An 18,244-nucleotide genomic window follows, 5' to 3' on the forward strand; every position below is an offset into this window, starting at 1 on the left:
ATTCTGCTACTTCATACTTTACTCTAGTAGTGTCATGTTTAACCTTTGTTAATTACTGTGTCCATACAGCTATTGCATGTCTGCCCCTCGTGGGTGCAGGAATCTTTCTCAGTTGTTCTTCCTGATGTTTCTTCTATTCTTAACAGGTTTTTGGGAGTTGTTTTCCTAATCTAGAGGGTCTATTGCTGTACATAATATTGAAAAGCCCCTTGTGGTAAATATAGACTTGATTAAAATGAATAGATCTAAAATCTTAAATGTTTTAAAATTTGTATGGGCTGTTTTGGTTGTATCTTGTATGAATCGTTCTTAATGAAGATTAAAACAATTCAAGGGGCTACAATAAAAAAAAGCGAAAGAAAAACCTTACACAGGATTATGTCTGCATGCGGAATGAGTATTTTATTTATAACCACTTTATAAAAATAAAATACAAAATAATTTCAAAAGAAAAAAGAAAAAAAAACACTGTACAAGGCATTGGTATGACACAAATGATAGAATAAACATAAATAATTACAGTTATATACAATGCAAAACTCCCACTTGTTACATTCTTTCCTTGAAACTGTACAGTAACATTTCAAAACCATGACGTACATTACAACGTAAGAAATATCCACCATTAAAAAAATCCCGACAAGTCAAGTCAAAATGATGGATGGGTGAATTAGCAAATGTCACAATAAATAGTTTCTGTCAAATATTTAGAAGTTACTTACAAGTAATTCAATGTAATGATATGAGAAGTGTACACGTGCACACCAAAGCTATCATTAGTTTCTGCCTAAACTTTGAAAATAAATGAAAACATCTGGGTTTCTTTTGCTGGCATATGGGTATTTAACCACAGATTGCAGCAAGCTATAAAATAGGACACCTTTCTATGAGCAAGCCACTTTAAAAATCTCATCCGGATCTCAACTAGTACTACATCTCCACATCACTTATGTGCATTAATAATAAAGAAAACATGAGAAGATATCTGATTATCTTTAGAAACCAGCAGCACTGTTTACTGTCTGTTCCTCCCTTCCACTGAAGCCTGTTAGCATTTAAGTTTACAATAGTTATTTTTTATTTCAATAATTACTTTATATTTTACAGGTATATATTAAAAGTCTGCACAACTGCGCTCGGAACTTTGAAAGCTTAAAATATCTTGAAATCTGGAGTTGAAAGAGGGACGATTCAAAGATTGATTGCCGGCGACATGTAAGGAATTGAACGCTCCAGATTGAGAGCATACTGTTCACACACACATCTTGAATGCTGCACACAGTCGATCGAAACATTTCCCCACGCACTCTCACAGAAAGACACGGATCTCTCCGGTAGAAGCGCAGCTTGGTAAGCACAAGAGTCTGACAGCATTGATTTCAGTGTTGATATATTGACCTCGCTGACAGACCTTTCACACACAAGGAGATGAGTGACAGAAAGGCTTGGCCCGAATAGTGGAATGATCTCCAACACAGACAAGGCTCAGTCATCCCTCGCGTTGCACAGAGGGGCAGAGAGGAGACATTAAGGCGACTGACTGACTGAACGCTGTCTGCCTTCAGGACGAGTCATCATAGCTGCTCTGTGAGCGGTGATATCTGCAAGGTCTGCACAAAACCGCACGCGTTATACATCAATCTCGGTGCAATCTCATATTATCAAATCTCAAGTCGAACCACATCTGCAAAATCTATAAAAAATATTTGGCAATGTGATTTTTTGTGACCGCTAATGTGGTTGCATGAGGTACTCATCGAAAATCAGTTTATTACAGCATAGATCAAGGCTCCAGGGACCAGTATGTACTTGTAAGACAGTGAGGTAAAGGGAAGAAAATATACTAAATATACTGTACACTTAAACTGATATCAAAATATGTTCAACGGCAGAACACTACTTTGCTTTTTGAGATTTCCCCTTAGGGATAAAAAAAAAAAAGAAGGTCTTCTTTGTGACGTTAAACACGGTTTCTTCATAACGGGCCATAAAGTGATCTACTGTAAATAATAGACCGACTATAGTAAAGTACCTTATGCAACCCCACCTAAAAACATCCCAACTATCCCTCTGATTCTTCAAATCACAGTTGTAAAGTCTATTCTCCTTTTTATTCTGGCCATTCCATCATGTCAGTATTTGCACCGAGTACAGTCCTCTGGGCTCGTACAGTCTATCATATTCCTGCAACACATTCATCCCAGTGAAGTCAGTGCGGGGAGCAAAGGAAACAAGTCAGACATCAAGGAAGGGCAATAGAAAGAATATTAGATGGGTCAGAGAAAATATATATAGATTAAAAGGTGATTCTCTGCTGGGTTAGAACCAAGAGAGATACCGTGTGATGGGAGGTGGAATGCAGCTTTCTACTCAGTCGTTGGTTCTGCGTGTTTTTTTTCTGTTGAGCATGCAGAGAGTAGCATCGAAAGGAAGCTGGAGTTATTTTACAGTGCAGGGGTGTGGGGGGAGGTTCAGTGAGGAACTAGATTCCTTTCCCTTGTGCACAAACAAACTGTATGTCATTCTATAAAAGACATGGTTCGACACAGGGGGAACAAAAGTAACACGAAAACCATCTGGCACGGAAGCATGGAAGATCATTTTGGTGTGGGAAATATATTTACATATGGCCTTGATTTCAATAACATTTGAACATTTTTGAGGTCGAAAAAACACATTTTGATCAAGTTGTATCTCCAGGACTGACCAGGTATCTATAAACAGGACAGCTGTGATGGGTTCCGCTTCAAATATTTCCTTTTTTTGTCATTACAAATAATTGCTACTCAAGTAACTCTCATTGTGTTCGATTTACAAATCTCGGTGTTGCTACCTTTTCCTAAGAATACTGGTTAAAAGGGTTGTCTTATAACCGCTGGCACAAGACTGTTTTTGGCTCCTTTTTGTAGAAATACAAACAAAGTGAGTCCTCAAGCTGCCCTCAAGTGCCAAGGCACACGCCGAGACAAACATCTGTGTCTGAACATTAATACATGCTCAGTAATGTACCTTGTGTTGCTTAAGCTATCTACTGCTACCACTCAATAGCTACCACTAACACACTTCTGTAATCCCTTCAGTCAGTGAAACACTTCCGATTCCCCCTTAGCAACACAGTAGGCACAAAAAGGTGTGTGTCCTCACGCACTTGACATGATTGATTGTATAAAAGGAGCAATCCTTTTTGATTTAGCATTTAAAACTAATGTGAGTGACACAAAACCATACATCCACCATCACAAAGAAGAGGGTAAGAGTCTCAAGCATTGCTAAGCATCAAAATAAAAATCTGAATAAATACAACTGTACACAAATATTGGCTTTATGCATTCGGATAAAGCATAAAGTAAACATCATACCCTGCCTGCAATCTCTGAGTGCAGAGGAGATGACTGGGTCAGCCCCAGGGCAATATTTAATTAAGTAGTGATCATGTTTACTGATCTTCCATCAGTATATTCCAAGTGCATTAATACTGGGGATAAATAAGTTACATTACATTGTGGTGCAGGATGCATGAAGATGAATAAACAGGAGACTGATTTATTTATGTGCCCACCGGCCAAATAACTATTAGTTTACATATTATATTATGCCTGCATGTAAACCATTCATTCATTTTGCAGCTATACTATTTTTGTCTACAACATAATGATATATATGAAACGAGGACCCTGACTTGTCAACATGGCTTGTCTAATAAGTTCTTAAAGAAGCACCGATTTTACACACGAGGCTCAGTTTAGTCGTCGTAAGAAGTACTCTTCAGCCGGTGAATGTCAGATTGGGTTTGAGGCTTTTCAACAGTAAGCCTTACAAACTGGGCACTTTTAAGTTACATTATGGGATATGTAGGAGCTATAATGGAGTTTAAAAGTCTCAGATTCTGTCCCACAGATTCTTTAGCATTCTTCTTAAATCAAAATGGAAAAGGAAGTGCATTACTAAATCACTCCTATAACACTGGGCACATAAATCAATGAGAAACCCTGTGTGCAAATAGAAGGAGTGAAGAGAACAGGTTCAGACTGACAGCGTAAAAATGGGAAATTAATACAGGAAGACTCAGGCTTTAATCCTGACCAAACTATCAAGATACTACCCCCCCCCCCCCGCTGGGGAACTATCTGGCCAGCTTGCTCGAGCACTTGCCGTCTCGGCTGCAGCTCTTTCCCCTGGACAGGTGGAAGGGGCCCGTGCGCGCCTGCCGGCTGCAGCAGGTCTCCTGGTGGTGAGGGTAGAAGCGGCGGGGAGGTGGCGAGCCGGAGAAACTGGGAGGTGAGCGGCTGCGACCCAGGCAACCCCCTCCCCCGCCCCCCCGGTGCTCGTGGCGGGAGGGCGAGGAGCTGACGGAGCGCTGCAGGGAGGAGGAGCTGCGCGGGGAGGCGCTGGAGCTGCGGTGGTGGTGGGGGGAGCTCGTCAGGCTGCAGACGCCCAGCCTAGAGCCCCCGTACTGGGCTGAGGAGCGGTGGTGGAGGGGGGAGCCCCGGGAGCCGTGCATCAGCTGAGCGAGGCACGACAGCAGGTCTGAGTCAGTGTTGCTGCCGGCTCGGATGCGGTAACGCCTGAGCCTAAGTGGATACAAAAAAAGAAGCAGGGCAGATTATGAATCAGAGGCATATCATAGCAAACCAGGAAACAGGGTGGGACATCAAACTGAGCCAGTGGGTTGTACAGTTATTTAAAAACAGCAACTACTATGCACATTTTGTTAGTAGTATGATGGTCTATTTTAGTGTATACTAACTGTTTCTGTAAATGCATATTGGGTGTGTATTTTTTTTTTTTATTTCATTTTTAACTCATTTGGAAAGTCTTGTTTATGTTGCTGTTAAAAATAATTTCCCAAATTGGGCTTAATAATGTAATGTAATTCTAATCTTATCCAATTAGCTTAGCAAAACATAACGTCTTTGTTGTTCATCATAGTTGTTGTTGAGAACAATAATGGCCTATTTATTTATAAAAATCAACCAATTACCTGCCCTCCGCTGTGGGGCGGCCCGGTGGTTTTCCAGGGGGCGGGCGCGGCAGGTATTGGGCGGCCAGCTGCTCAGCAGAAGATACCGGATGAACGGGACGTGGGATCCTGCTCTTGCGGGACAGAGGGCTGGAGGAGGAGGAGAGGGAGGGGCCGTCGTCTCCCTGCCGGTCTGAGCGGGAGCCCATGAGAGAGTCCTCGTCCTGAGAGCGGTCAGAGGTGGAGGACAGCGGGTCCCTAGCGAGGGACGCCACCATGGGGCCACGCCTATCAGAGAGGGAGGGGGAAACGGTGGGAGAGGGGGCCGATCCGTGGTGGTTGGCTTTCTTCTGTAGGAGTTTCTCCTTGGCAGACCCCGCAGGAGGGAGATCCAACAGGCTGGAGGGCTCCAGGACTGGGATGCGACTGTGCCTCCGGCTGGGGGCCTTACGGGGGGCAGCCGGGGAGGAGGAGGGTGGTCCATCGGTGTGGTCGTGGTTCACCTCTCTGCTCGCCTCCCCCCTCAGCTGAGGCTCTATGGCACAGGGAGTCGGGCCAGAATCATTCTCAGGGTCCTTCAGCTTGGGGAACGCCCCGTTACTTAAATCCCTTTGGCTGTTAACAGTAGGGGAGAGGTGGCCATTGGCAAACAAGGGGCTTCGAGCAGAGTGAGGGGAGTGAGGGGAGTGAGGGGAGTGAGGGGAGCGAGGAGAGCAAGGAGAGCGAGGAGAGGAAGGCAAGCACAGAGGAGGCGAGTGTGGGGAACGTAGGGAACGAGGGGAAGACAAACGGTTTGGCGGAGGGCCCTGAGTTTTGGGAAACATGTCTCCATTGACCATTATCTCAGCCAGGGGGTCTGTAGGAGTCCCGGGATTGGTGGGCACATGGTCCTGGGGGGAGCTGATGTCCGCTGTGCGCTCCTGCACCTGCTGAGCCTCGGCTTCAGCCTCACTCCGCCTCTCCAGCAGGAGGCACTGTGGAGCACTGTCTGATCCCGACTGGGAGGAGAGCCCAGAGGGACGCTGAGCCGTCAACTGGAGGGGAGGGGGGGGAAGTGGAGACATGGGAGGAAAGAAAAAGAAAGTGTTATTTTATATCAACCATACTAAAATGGGAAAAATATTCTAGTTGTCAAAGGCATGTTGCTGATAGACTACAACATGTCGAGTTGTGCTGTAGTTCTGTAGCAAGAGCCTGATGCACATGTGTGAAAAGAGAAGAATTTTATAATATGGGGTAACAAATGGTGATTAGTTTGGCAACAGCATGCAATACCATAGCTACCAGACCGAAACACACAAGTGCTATGGCAGTGTCAGTCAAGCTGTGAGTACTAAACCAGCAAGTAGAACAGGAAACGTTCACGCAACTTCGCAGGGGGCTTCAGCGAAGAGAGGGTGAGGAACAAATACAGGGAGAGAGAGAGAAAGAGAAAGATAGAGAGGACAAAGACGATCTGAAACAAAAGAGACCATGCGACCTGTAGTCATGACTCGACATTCCAAACACACATGCCACAATCAGACAAACACACACCCCCTATTCAGATCACAAGGACACATGTCCAGACACAAGGACACATCTGACCCATGCTCTGTCTGGCCTGCACAATGCCCCTCATGGTTTCTGGAGAGAGCTGCCGGACAACACAATAAGCAAGCCGACTGAACAAAGAAGCCAAAATAAGCAACTTAAACGAAAAAAACAAATAGAAAAAGAAAGAAAGAACGAAAATGTTGACAGCCGGTGTGTTGGTAATGACGTGGAGGAAGCGGAATGAAGTTTGGTTCGTAGTGATGGGCTCATCACCTGCTGCAGCTGGGCACGAGTGATGCGTATGACGGAGGGAAACTTGGCGTTGGCAGCGCCCGCCGGGATGGCTGGTAGTTTCCTGCGAGCGGGTGAGCGGGTGCCGGGGGCGGGGTACTGTGGGAGGGAGGCGTGGCAAGAGGAGGAGACGCGCTCCTGCTGCTGCGGGTCGACGGACATGCTGCGCCTCAGGGAGGGAGGGCGGCGCAGGTGCAACGGGTCCGACAGGGTGGTCAGGAGTGTGTGAGGGCTGGGCGAGCGCAGAGGGATGGGGCTGGAGGTCCGGAAAGCGACTTCCTCAGGCAGGGACGGAGGAGAGGTGGGGAACTAAGAGAGGGGAAGGAGAGAGGAGGGGTTGTGAGACTGGTGAGGGAGGGGGGAGATGGCGGGAGTCACCGTGGGGAGCAGGAGGATGAGTTGTTCTCAGGCGATAAAGCGACGGGAGGATTATTAAGATAGGAGGAGGATCTCAGGCTAGGGGAGGAAGACAGAGGCGAAGTATTTTGGGCAGATTGTGGACATTATGAACATGGAGGAAGTTGTTCTGGTTGTAGAAGAGAGAGTGAGGGGACAGTTATTCCTCCTGTCGTTTAAAAAGTTGCTCAACAACTGTAAAAGTGTTTTAACTTTTAGATTTCGGAGGGCTGGCTGAAAGTTATACAAAAGTAAAAGAGCAAAAAAGTAATTTAAAATCAGCATAACCAAAGCATATATAATAAGCAAATTATTGAATTTGGGAAGTAAATAAAAACCAACCAAATATATTGGAAAATGTCTGCAAAATAGGATAAATGTAAGCATATTTATTGCAAATCAAAGTGCATTTCAATAAGCTTTCTTTCCCCCATGCTGTGATCTGATAAGCTCTGCAGTTGTGACACATATATATTTTTCTAACACATAAACAAAGGCGAATAAGCGAGAAAACATAAAGCAGTAACATTTAGCTTGAAACTACAGCCAGATGCAGCTGGTGGGACTCTGACTGCTGTATGATATAAGCATTTGGTTCTGTAGAGCTTTTTAACTTTGTAAAATGCAGTCAGTAACATGTAGGCCATGTTGTGAGAAGGCCTTCAAATGAAAGTGCTTACCTGAGTGAGAACTCCTTCCGCCAGAGCTTCACCCGGGCTGGTAGGAGTAACGGGAGGCAGACTCCCGATGGGGCCCACGCTAAGCTCCAACTTGTCCACTTGTGTACTTCCCTTGGAGGAAGCCGTGCTTTCTCGTCTAGCTTTGCCAGAGAGCGGGCTGGGACTGCACTTTTCCCAGCCAGGAGACTGATCGCCCCGCTGGAGCAGCTCTGGCTCCTCATCCTCCTCTGAGGTGGCGGTCTTGGCTCCTGGAGAGCCGCCGGGCCTCTCCACCATTACCCACTCCCTGGAGTCAATGTCCTGCCTCCCAGAGCTCAGGTTCAGGGCCACAAAGCCCCCGCTGATGGCCGCCCCCTCTCCCTGCTCCAGGGATCCACAGGATGCTGGTTTAGGAGACCCACCACCCAACCGGAAGTCCTCGTCGTAGTGCCAGACCCTGTCGTGGCGCTCCCCGGCGGGTACAGCCTGAGTGACAGGGATGATCGCCGCTCCGTCAGCCGCCATCTCCTGCTGCTGGGGGCCGAGCTGCTGCCTCCCTGAGCTGAACACAGATTCAAACCATCCACTTAGTGCTCTGTCCTCCGGAACATTTAGCAGAAAAGGATGTCAACAGAAGTATCTGCCTCCAGTCTCATATTGCATAGAGCACAGATAGTGTACAACACACACACACCTTTTCGTTGGTGTGCAAGTTCTTTCATTGTGAGTAAAGAAGACGAAAACGCTTGCATATATGTAACATCTGATAGTTCAAAATAAGCCATGGAGGAAGTTAGAAAGTGAAACATGTGAGATAAGGTGAGATGTATCGCACTTTATTTCTAATCAAATTGTATCTGTCCAGATACCTGAAGCACTATTACTGTGGTATGTGTGTGAAAAGTTACAAAATGCTTGTGAGTGCTGTCAATTAGAGTTATTGGATACATGTGCATGTCAGACAATTAAACAAATCTGAATTAGCCAACAAAATTGCAAGCATTGAATCGAAGGTCACTTGATAGACATACCAGGTCTCCAGGAAGCGCTCTGGACTGGGTTTGGCTTCTAGGCTGAGCCTCCTCTCTATATCCAGACTGTGAATGTTGCGGATCTTCCTCAGCAAGGGGCCATCGCGGTCTGAAGCCCCCAGCTCAGAGTGCAGTTTGACTGGAGAACCGAGACTCGGCCCAGCGTAGGGGTTCTGGTTTGCGTGGTTGCCCTGGTTGTTGCTGTGTTCCTCCTCCGTTGCCGCCTATGGAAGATAAGTCAGTTTTTTTAGCAAAGGATTACAAAAATGGTGGATTGCTATTGGTATAACTGGAGATACATTATCTGAGAGGGGATAAAACTATATTCTACCTTCCAGACCGCCGTCCTGATGCGGTTACGGTTGCGGTCCAGCTCCTCCCACACATCCGCCTCCTGGTTGCGGTGGGGGTGGAGGGGGGATCCCGGCAGGCGGTCGGGGGCCGGGTTGTTCTCCGCGTCGCTGAGCTGCTCGTCCTGCAGAACCTCGTCTGTGTTTTCCCTCATCAGGTCGCCAGGGATCAGGGAGGCATTCGCCATACTGCGGGACAAAGATACACACATTGTTTTATGTATAAAGCTATTTTTCGTTTCTAATAATAATACGCTTTATTTGAATAGCAATGTTCATGCATCAGGTACAGCTCAAAGTGCTTTAACAAGGCACACGTCACAATTTAAACACAACCAGATATTTATATGCACCAAAAAACTAAACAAAACACACGATACAACAGTTTAACAGGACGTGGTTCAGAGGCTAGAGTCGAATACATGAACTCTCTCCAATTCTAGTTTTGTTCGAAATATATATTGTGAGTGTCTAGGCCAGTGTTTCTCAAACTTTTTCATACCAAGGACCACTTAACCAATAAAAAAACACTCGCGGACCACCTAACTCCACAAATATCCAAAAACCCATCGGTTTTTACAAATTGCCTGAAAATGCTACAAACAAATGGCCACATGTGTGATGAAGGTGTTTATCTGGGCTATATCATGCAATTGAAAGTGAAACTTAAGCTCGCTCCATTGCGGAGATATTCCTGCGAGAGTGCAGAAAACTTAAATTTATTTATTTATTTCAAATGTGAAATGTTACCAATATACTCACGGACCACTAGGGGGCGCTCACGGACCACACTTTGAGAAGCACTAGGCCAATATTTTGACCCATTTCACTCATCGCTGATTATGTCTTACAATTGTACTTGTAGGAATTGTGGATTTTCAACCACCTATTGTTACAGTATGTATTACAAATAGCACTGGAATTAGCTCTACTAAAAAACGTTTTAATTCAATCAAACATACCCCATGTGTGCCGGAGTGAGGCGTGTGTGATGTTGCGGTGTTGTGGCACTAGCACTGATTGTAAAAGTGCCATCAGTGCCGGTCCGCTCCCAGTCATAAGGATCATTCTCCACAACATTGTAGGTTTTCATGCTGTTGTCAAACACTGACATCAGCAGCTGTAGCCACACAAAATACAAAACGTTTAAATTTTATTCAGCAAGAGTCTACAGAAAAAGAACAAACACTTCTTAAAAACAGGAAGATACCACATTGACTTGAGGAGATATTTCTAAATCATGCACTGCACACTTCACTAAAAATATGTAGCGATAGCATCATTTAGCAAAACCAACATGTCATCACCTGGTAGTCTGGCTTTGTGAAGTAGTCGAGTGTGGCGATGTGTTCCAAGAACACACCAAACTCTGCCGGCAGGTGTTTGAGCATGAGACGATGGTCGTAAGTATCCTTCAGCTTCCCCACATGTTCCTGGGAACACACACACACACACACACACACACACACACACACACACACACACACACACACACACACACACACACACACACACACACACACACACACACACACACACACACACACACACACACACACACAACACACACACACACACACACACACACACACACACACACACACACACACACACACACACACACACACACACACACACACACACACCACACACACACACACACACACACACACACACACACACACACACACACACACACACACACACACACACACACACACACACACACACACACACACACCACACACACACACACCACACACACACACCACACACACACACACACACACACACACACCTCATCACTTACAGCTACCTGGACAGGGCTGTTTAGTTTCCATGAAGGGCAGGCAGGGATTATTGGCTCTGCTTACTTTGTCCTTGATCTTCCTCCATGGCAGCTGCCCGACCAGGAACTCCACCAGCATGTAGAAGAGAGACCACAGATCATCGTGCCGACCCATCTCCTGCAGAACCACATCGAGGTTGAGTTCACAGTAATCACTTATATTGGATCATCAGGACAGAAAAGAGAAAGTTGTGTAATGCATGTGAATCAATGGATAATAGTTACTGACCTTATTCTTGTGTGCATTGACGGATGCATATCGGACAGTTCCCCTGAACCCTGCCACTGGACGAGGCTGGTGAACAAAGACAGGAACAGACATTGAATACAAACATTTTACTATTTAAAAATTCAGCAAAAATAAGTCAAAACTATTTAAAGAAACAAGTTGTATGTCCACCAATATTATTAGATCACATTAAACATTTCCTTTTTCTGCATTAGTGTTATCACATCACATTATGAAACTCTCTGAGGTTATGCGACTACAGGGGACATTTTGCATTACACATAGTAATTTAATTCATTGTTATTTTTAGACTTAAATCATCTGTTAAATAACTACAAAAAGATACATTGGGGCCTTTGACATCAGAGGAGGTTCATACTGTACCAGTTGCAAAGATTAGAAGACCTTGGGATGTCTCAATTTCGTGATATATGCTACTTGGAAACCGGTTCTGACTGGATTTTGTGTTAGGAGGGCAGGGTTAAGAAGAGCTCTGCACTCCTATTTTTTATACTTCTCCTCATTACAGCTTAGGTATACTAAGAGAGAGAGGAGAGGTTATGCAGCTACTGTTGTGTAGAGGTTTGCTTTCTGGCATCACTACTTTAATAGCCGATATACATTTCAAATAAGACAACAGAGAATAACCATATCATTTTTTTTTAAGTGCAGCTTCAAGCTCAGTGTAAAGTCAGTAACAGAGCAGGGCACTTACAGGTCGGACCTCCTGGCAGGAGTTGGTGAACTGACGAGCTAAACCGAAGTCCAGCATGTAGCAGGTCCGACACGTACTCGGGAAGCGGCCCATTGCGAAATTAGACTGAAGCAGAAAAACAGGAGGCAGTTGTTAAACAGAATAATAAAATCACATTATTTGTTCAATTGTTTCTGCTTGAATGTTTGGTTTATTGTGTGTTGCTGTTGATGGTAATGAAAGCTTTAGCGCAAGTCCAATAAGGAAGACCTAACAATGAGTCACTTACACGTCACTCTATTGCTCTCTCCCCCCTCATTAAATGCGTGGGCGTCACCCCTCAGCAGCCAATGGCTGCACACGTTAAATCCCTTAAATACCTGCTCTTCCTCCCTATCAGTCATCATTTCAGGTGACCACACGCAACCCGCCTCCACCCCTCTCGCCTCCCGTCTCCTCCAGGACAAAGCTAAACCCTTCCTCCTTCAGACCGGTCCCATCTACTCATCACCACCACCAGTGTCTAGACCCCGGGGATTTCATCGGAGCGGTGCTTTCCCTCCTGAAGGATTATCCTGCAAACCGGGGCCTAATCGCCAAACACCATTCCATTCTCCTGTCGTATTATCATGGCAATCATTTCATTCATATGACGTGTAAACAATAAATATGTATTCCATACATCACGTCTCTCCGGGTTGAAATAGTTTTTGATTATCATCTGCAATGGTTTTGAGATTTAAAACTGTAAAATGTGATTGAAATGATTACTTGAACTATTATGTTGTGAATAAGCCTTAGCTATATGCACGTGTAGATCGCTTATTGATTTTGCAACTGTAAAATAAAAACATGAATACATGTTAATAATGTTCTTGTAGTTTCAGGGGAATAAACATATCTCTATGGTGACATGTTTTAATACAGCAGTAATTGTTGGGCATTAAGCCAACACTTGTATTGAGCCAGCTTACTGTAAGTGCAACAAAGAAACTGAGTCAGCAAAAATACTGGCAGCCAATAAATAATCTGACAGCAGAAATAAAGATATTCTCATGTGTACTGAAATGAGAGCCGAGCATTAAATATGCCTCGCTGCTCCGAGCTCACGGTGACTCACCGGTTTGATGTCACGATGCAGGAAGCCCACAGAGTGGATGCTCTCGATGGCCTCGAGGATCTGCCGCCCCAGACGCAGCGTGGTGCTGATGCTGAAGGTTCCCCGAGTCATACTCCTCCTCAGGTCAGCCAGGTTACGACCCTGAGATCAGAACATGGACGAGATCATAAAGTCTCAGGAACTCTGTCAATTATTAAAACATGTCCATCCATCCATCTTCTCCCGCTTATCCGTGGTCGGGTCGCGGGGGTAGCAGTTCCAGCAGAGAGCCCCAAACTTCCTTTTCCCTGGCCACATCAACCAGCTCTGACTGGGGGGTAGGGATGCCAGCGATTATTCGAATATTCGCTACAGTCTCCATAATCGAATATTATTTTTAAAAATCGATTTTATTTATATATATATTTTTATTATTTATATATTTTATTTTTATTATTTATGTTTTTTTTTTTTTTCTGGCTTAGTTTCAACCAATATATATATAAATATATATATGCTAATAATAGTAATAGTATTAATAATTGTAAATGGCCATTGGTCACACCACCAGTTTGTTTTACTGTAAACTTGGAGGAAGCCTGCGAGCAGAGCAGACTGCTGCTGCAGCACGCTACACACCGACCCCGCTCCTTTCGAGGCGAAGGAGGAGCGGCTCAACTCTGAGTCCCTCCCGGATGACCGAACTTCTCACCTTATTAAAACATGTCATATATGCTATATATTGCTTTCTATTATTTAATACTTAGACATTTATTTTCTTGCTGTTTAGTGTTTATAGTAAATGTATTCTTAGTTATTAAAGTACTTTCTATGCTTTTATTATGAAGGCAGTTTGGGGCACTGGATGATGTGGGTGTAATTGTGTATATATTGGAGATAGGTGGTGATGTGAATAGAGCACTAATAGACACATGTTTTTTTTACCAGGGTGTTTCAAGCCAGAAGAAAGGAAAGCCATAGGAAAGGCTTAAGGAACGAAATATAAGGAAACCTGTTGAATGTACTTTGTTATCGGAATAAAATGCACAAACGGAGATTCTTGTCTGGACTTGGATCGTTGCCCTGCGTACGTTTCGCCAACTGGTGCCCTCAGCGGCAGTGTTATTTTAAGTTCATTATCAGTTTTATTTCTATATGATTTTGGCCGCTACCGTCATAAAATACCTAATCGTCTCTATCTACTACTCGTTTGGAAGCAGCACACTGTGACTGGGAAATGAAAATAGAACCTATTGAGTCTTTGACTGGCTGAAATGTTTGACGATGTGACAAACAAGCCAGATGTGCCGAGTGGATAGAAAAGCACATACATTCAGCTAACACCAATCATCTATCATTAAACACACGGTGCGGGCGGGAGGGGGTTGTATAAATCACATGATGTTTTATAGTATGTGAACAGTTTGTAGTCGTGCTGCCTAAATCACCAGCTGGAGAGTAATGCTGCTATAAATATTTTTAGTACAGGATGGGATGGCAAAAGTCAGTTTGTCTTTTGGTCTGTCTACCAATTTAGTCCACATGGAAATATCTGGAGATTGTAAAAAAATTGTTAAGAAAATTGTAAAAAAAATCACAAAACATATTCCTCCTCCTTAAATAAAATAAATAAGAGGTACATTATAATTTTTTTAACTGGTGATAATAATAATAAATTCAAAATGGATGACTAATTGATTCATGTTTTCCCTTATATTGGATCACGTTACAGCAGCAGTTCATCCATCTTTTCAGATTTGAACAACGTCAGTATTGAACACATACACATTTCTTCAAATTGTAATTCCTGAATCAAAAAGTAGAAGGTGATTCATTATCATTATATTCTGCTTACTTAAAAGTGATATTGACATTGAATAGACTGATACATTATTGACGAGGAAGCCAATCACTGCACTACAAAATGCCACAAACACATGGTACTGATTGGCTTCCAACGATTCCTCCATCAACTGGAAGAGCCTGAGTGAATATTTTATCAAGACTTTCACTGGAATTGTCAATAATTTATTATCAATCGATTAATTGCATCAGCATAAGTTTAACGTCTAAATGCAGTTAAGAGTGAGGCATTAAGTCCCCTGCATGTATACCAACCTGAAGCTCCATGACGACGTAGTTGAAGCGGTCGTTGCGGCCACATCCCACAAAGCGACACACGTGGTCTTTACCTAGGGGAAATAAAGGAAGAGCCTCAAGATTACTTTCGGAGGAGAAGGAGAGGTGACTTTTACAGCATCATTGTATGCATCATAGGATGCGTCGCGCTGTGTGAATCATGATGATGTGCATGTTCATATTTCTCTGCCCTCTACAGCTCACTGCCCTTCCATCACCAGCGGCCCTGTGCTGTACGACTCCCTGCTGATTTATCGGCTATGGCACACAACGCCGGGTCCATACATGAATGCATAGTGTGTTTGTGCATATGTGTGTGTCTGAAAGGACATTGCTGCAATAGAAGCTAGACAGCAGCCACACCCCAAACGCTTGAAGGGAATGCAAACAGCTACTAACCAAACCCCCACGGTAAAATAAATACATTTATTCCAGTTTGTCTTCCTTTCAGGGTCAATGTTTGCTGTGTACATTTGGGTGGGTCAGCAATGTTTCTATGAAGGGGGGAGTTGGAGTCAAGCCTGTCTCAAGTTACATGTCGGTTCCCCAAGGAAGCACCCAACACATGATGCCTGAGGCCGCAGCCATTAGACAGCAAACATGATCCCAGCCCATTGATTTCCTCTCGGAGGAGAGAGAGAAACGAAAAGGGCACATTGGTCAAAAGGCAGGAAGGAAGAGGGGAGGGGGGAGAGACACAGTTAAAAACAGATAGAGGCGTAAAACTATGCACCCCCCCCCCCCCGAAGAAGCTCTCTTTGGTTGATCATGTGTCTCTGCTGTGAGACGATGGGAGTGTCCGGGAGCACGAACATTAACCTCCTCTATCACTGGCATCTTGAACTTTTACATGAACCTCCTGACTCTTAAACCGAGAGAAGGAATGATCTGTTAGATGACGGTGTGTTATGCAGCGCAGAGACTAAATCAAAGTGAGCTGGGCCCTGGGTCAAACTGTAATTTTAGATGAGTCAGATGATATCTGGATATCTCAGGGGAAGAGATTACAGGCTAACCCTTGCATTTCACAAGCATGACACTTCCTGGAGTAGTCTGCCTTCTACTCATTTCTCCCCGCTTATGTGTCGCATCAATATCGGACAATTAATTGAGCGAAAATGTTTCTCTTCTTTTAAGCCTTTGTTCTTCTGCCACTACTCAGTGTCCCGTCTTCCGTAGGTCGTCGGGCCAGGGAGGATCAATCGATTCAGAAATGTAACCAAATCCAGTGAATCCATTTCGACTCACCCTGGAGCTTCTTCAGCACGGCGACCTCCATCTTGAGCACCTGTTTGGGCTGCTGGGCCGACTCCACCTTCAGCGCCACGCTGACCCGCGTCAGGAGGTCCACCGCCTCGTAGATCTCCCCGAACCCGCCTCCCCCGATCTTCTTCGCCTAGAGGGAGATGATAAGACTTGACATCAGAGGAAATACCACACAGTCTGCGTAACTGGACAGCACGGTGTACTTTTATAAAAGTGTAAACATAATGTTCCCTATCTTAGGAAAGTTAGAAGGTCAAAGTCAGTTACAGAACATCCTCCCTGAGGTCTGTACTTCACAGTGGAGATTGCTCGTCATGAAAATGCTTTAAACTTGTCTCTACTATATTAGATAATAACAGGGCTGCAAGAAATGATCATTTATTAAAAACTAATTTGACAATTGTTTAAACTTTACACAAAATAAATGCATAGTTTAATATAATATATATAAATAATATCTATAAAAGGCCAGATAAACGTGAAAAATCCTCATCACAATTTCCTAAAGAGACATATTTGCATTGTGTGTTAGTCCCCCTATATATTCAGTTTAGTATGACAAAACAGGAAATAAATATAAATTAAAATCCTGACACAAAAGATGAATTATCAAATAAATAAATGATCAGAAAATATGGACTTCGAATCAGGGGATAGCAAGTTCGAGTCCCACTGCAGTCAGCATGTCGTTATGTCCCTGGGCGAGACACTTCACCCCAAACACACACACACACACACACACACACACACACACACACACACACACACACACACACACACACACACACACACACACACACACACACACACACACACACACACACACACACACACACACACACACACACACACACACACACACACACACACACACACACACACACACACACACACACACAGTCTAGTGTTTAGCTGCAGCATTCTTATGTAACTCTGTTCATTAGCAGACAGGAAGTGGTGCCAGGCTGCCAGTGAGGACGAGCAGCCTCACATGGCACCCAGGCGGGCAGAGAAGTGAGGGGCCGGGGCCCTCCGGGGGGGTACTGCTGCCTAGAGCTCACTGCACCACCACAAATAGATATAAAGGCTATTTTTGGATCCCGTACTGCAGCAGGCAGGCAGCCCTAAGTGCACACACAGACTCAACCCCAAAGAGTCCGACCCACAGGTGAGACACTTTAGAGGAAAGCAGGGGACATCATTGTGTGAGGAACAAAGAGTTGTTGTGTGTTGACAGAGTGTGAGCCAAGCAGTGACGGGGCAGGACAAACACTCTATTGTCGCGGAATAACACGTCACTTACCACTTTCCATCGTTCCTTAACCAGGGAGAGCACGGTCAGGATGTCAGCTTGCTCCGTTCCCCCGCTCATCCCGTCTGTGGACCTGGGACGCTGTCCTCACTGCTTCCCCCCCCCTCGACCAGCGGCCTCACACTGACACGAGCATTAGTGCCTTGATGGAGAGCCCTGAGGAAGCCAAAGAGAGACACACGTTAGAAACTGAGGAACAACTCTGAAGGAAATCAATAGAATTATTATTTTTTAGGCTAATCTAACAACCTTTACTGTATGTACTCATGACTTGAACCATAATGTACCAACTTTGAAATCATACTTGACATTATCTATTTCTGGATTTATGCGAGTTTCCTGTATTTACACGGTTACTTACATGTTGTGATATGTTATGTCTAACTTCCTTCATTTTACAATTATTTTCTTTGTATGAAGTCCTATCTATGCT

The 18,244-nt window shown here is 44.5% G+C and overlaps 1 protein-coding gene across 2 annotated transcripts; it reads right to left on the reverse strand.

Annotated features, from left to right (window-relative positions):
• Positions 1-386: 386 nt before the first annotated feature.
• On the reverse strand, positions 387-17,885 carry ttbk2a (tau tubulin kinase 2a). Of its 2 annotated transcripts, XM_034111452.2 has the most exons (15): positions 17,803-17,885; positions 16,482-16,629; positions 15,213-15,286; positions 13,116-13,256; positions 12,017-12,121; positions 11,302-11,367; positions 11,098-11,190; positions 10,531-10,656; positions 10,186-10,343; positions 9,205-9,412; positions 8,874-9,097; positions 7,864-8,404; positions 6,770-7,096; positions 4,982-5,994; positions 387-4,571 (listed from the first exon to the last, which is right to left on the reverse strand). In XM_034111452.2, the coding sequence occupies exons 1-15, from the start codon at positions 17,869-17,871 to the stop codon at positions 4,124-4,126; spliced, it is 3,741 nt and encodes a 1,246-aa protein (XP_033967343.1). In that variant the 5' UTR covers positions 17,872-17,885; the 3' UTR covers positions 387-4,123. The 2 variants fall into 2 exon arrangements, with proteins under 2 accessions (XP_033967343.1, XP_033967344.1); XM_034111453.2 differs by lacking the exon at positions 6,770-7,096.
• Between the last annotated feature and the right edge of the window lie 359 nt (positions 17,886-18,244).

Source organism: Pseudochaenichthys georgianus, chromosome 22 (genome assembly GCF_902827115.2).
Source record: "Pseudochaenichthys georgianus chromosome 22, fPseGeo1.2, whole genome shotgun sequence".
Taxonomy (NCBI): Eukaryota; Metazoa; Chordata; class Actinopteri; order Perciformes; family Channichthyidae; genus Pseudochaenichthys; species Pseudochaenichthys georgianus.

What these genes read in the sequence shown, in the direction of transcription:
- ttbk2a (XM_034111452.2), bottom strand. Translation starts at nt 17,871, where the DNA reads ATGAGCGGGGGAACGGAGCAAGCTGACATCCTGACCGTGCTCTCCCTG. An exon ending in CCTGCCAGGAGGTCCGACCT is followed by an intron (nt 11,368 to 12,016) that starts GTAAGTGCCCTG and finishes TTTGTTCACCAG; the next exon opens with CCTCGTCCAGTGGCAGGGTT. An exon ending in CGGAAGGAGTTCTCACTCAG is followed by an intron (nt 7,097 to 7,863) that starts GTAAGCACTTTC and finishes CCCCTCTCTTAG; the next exon opens with TTCCCCACCTCTCCTCCGTC.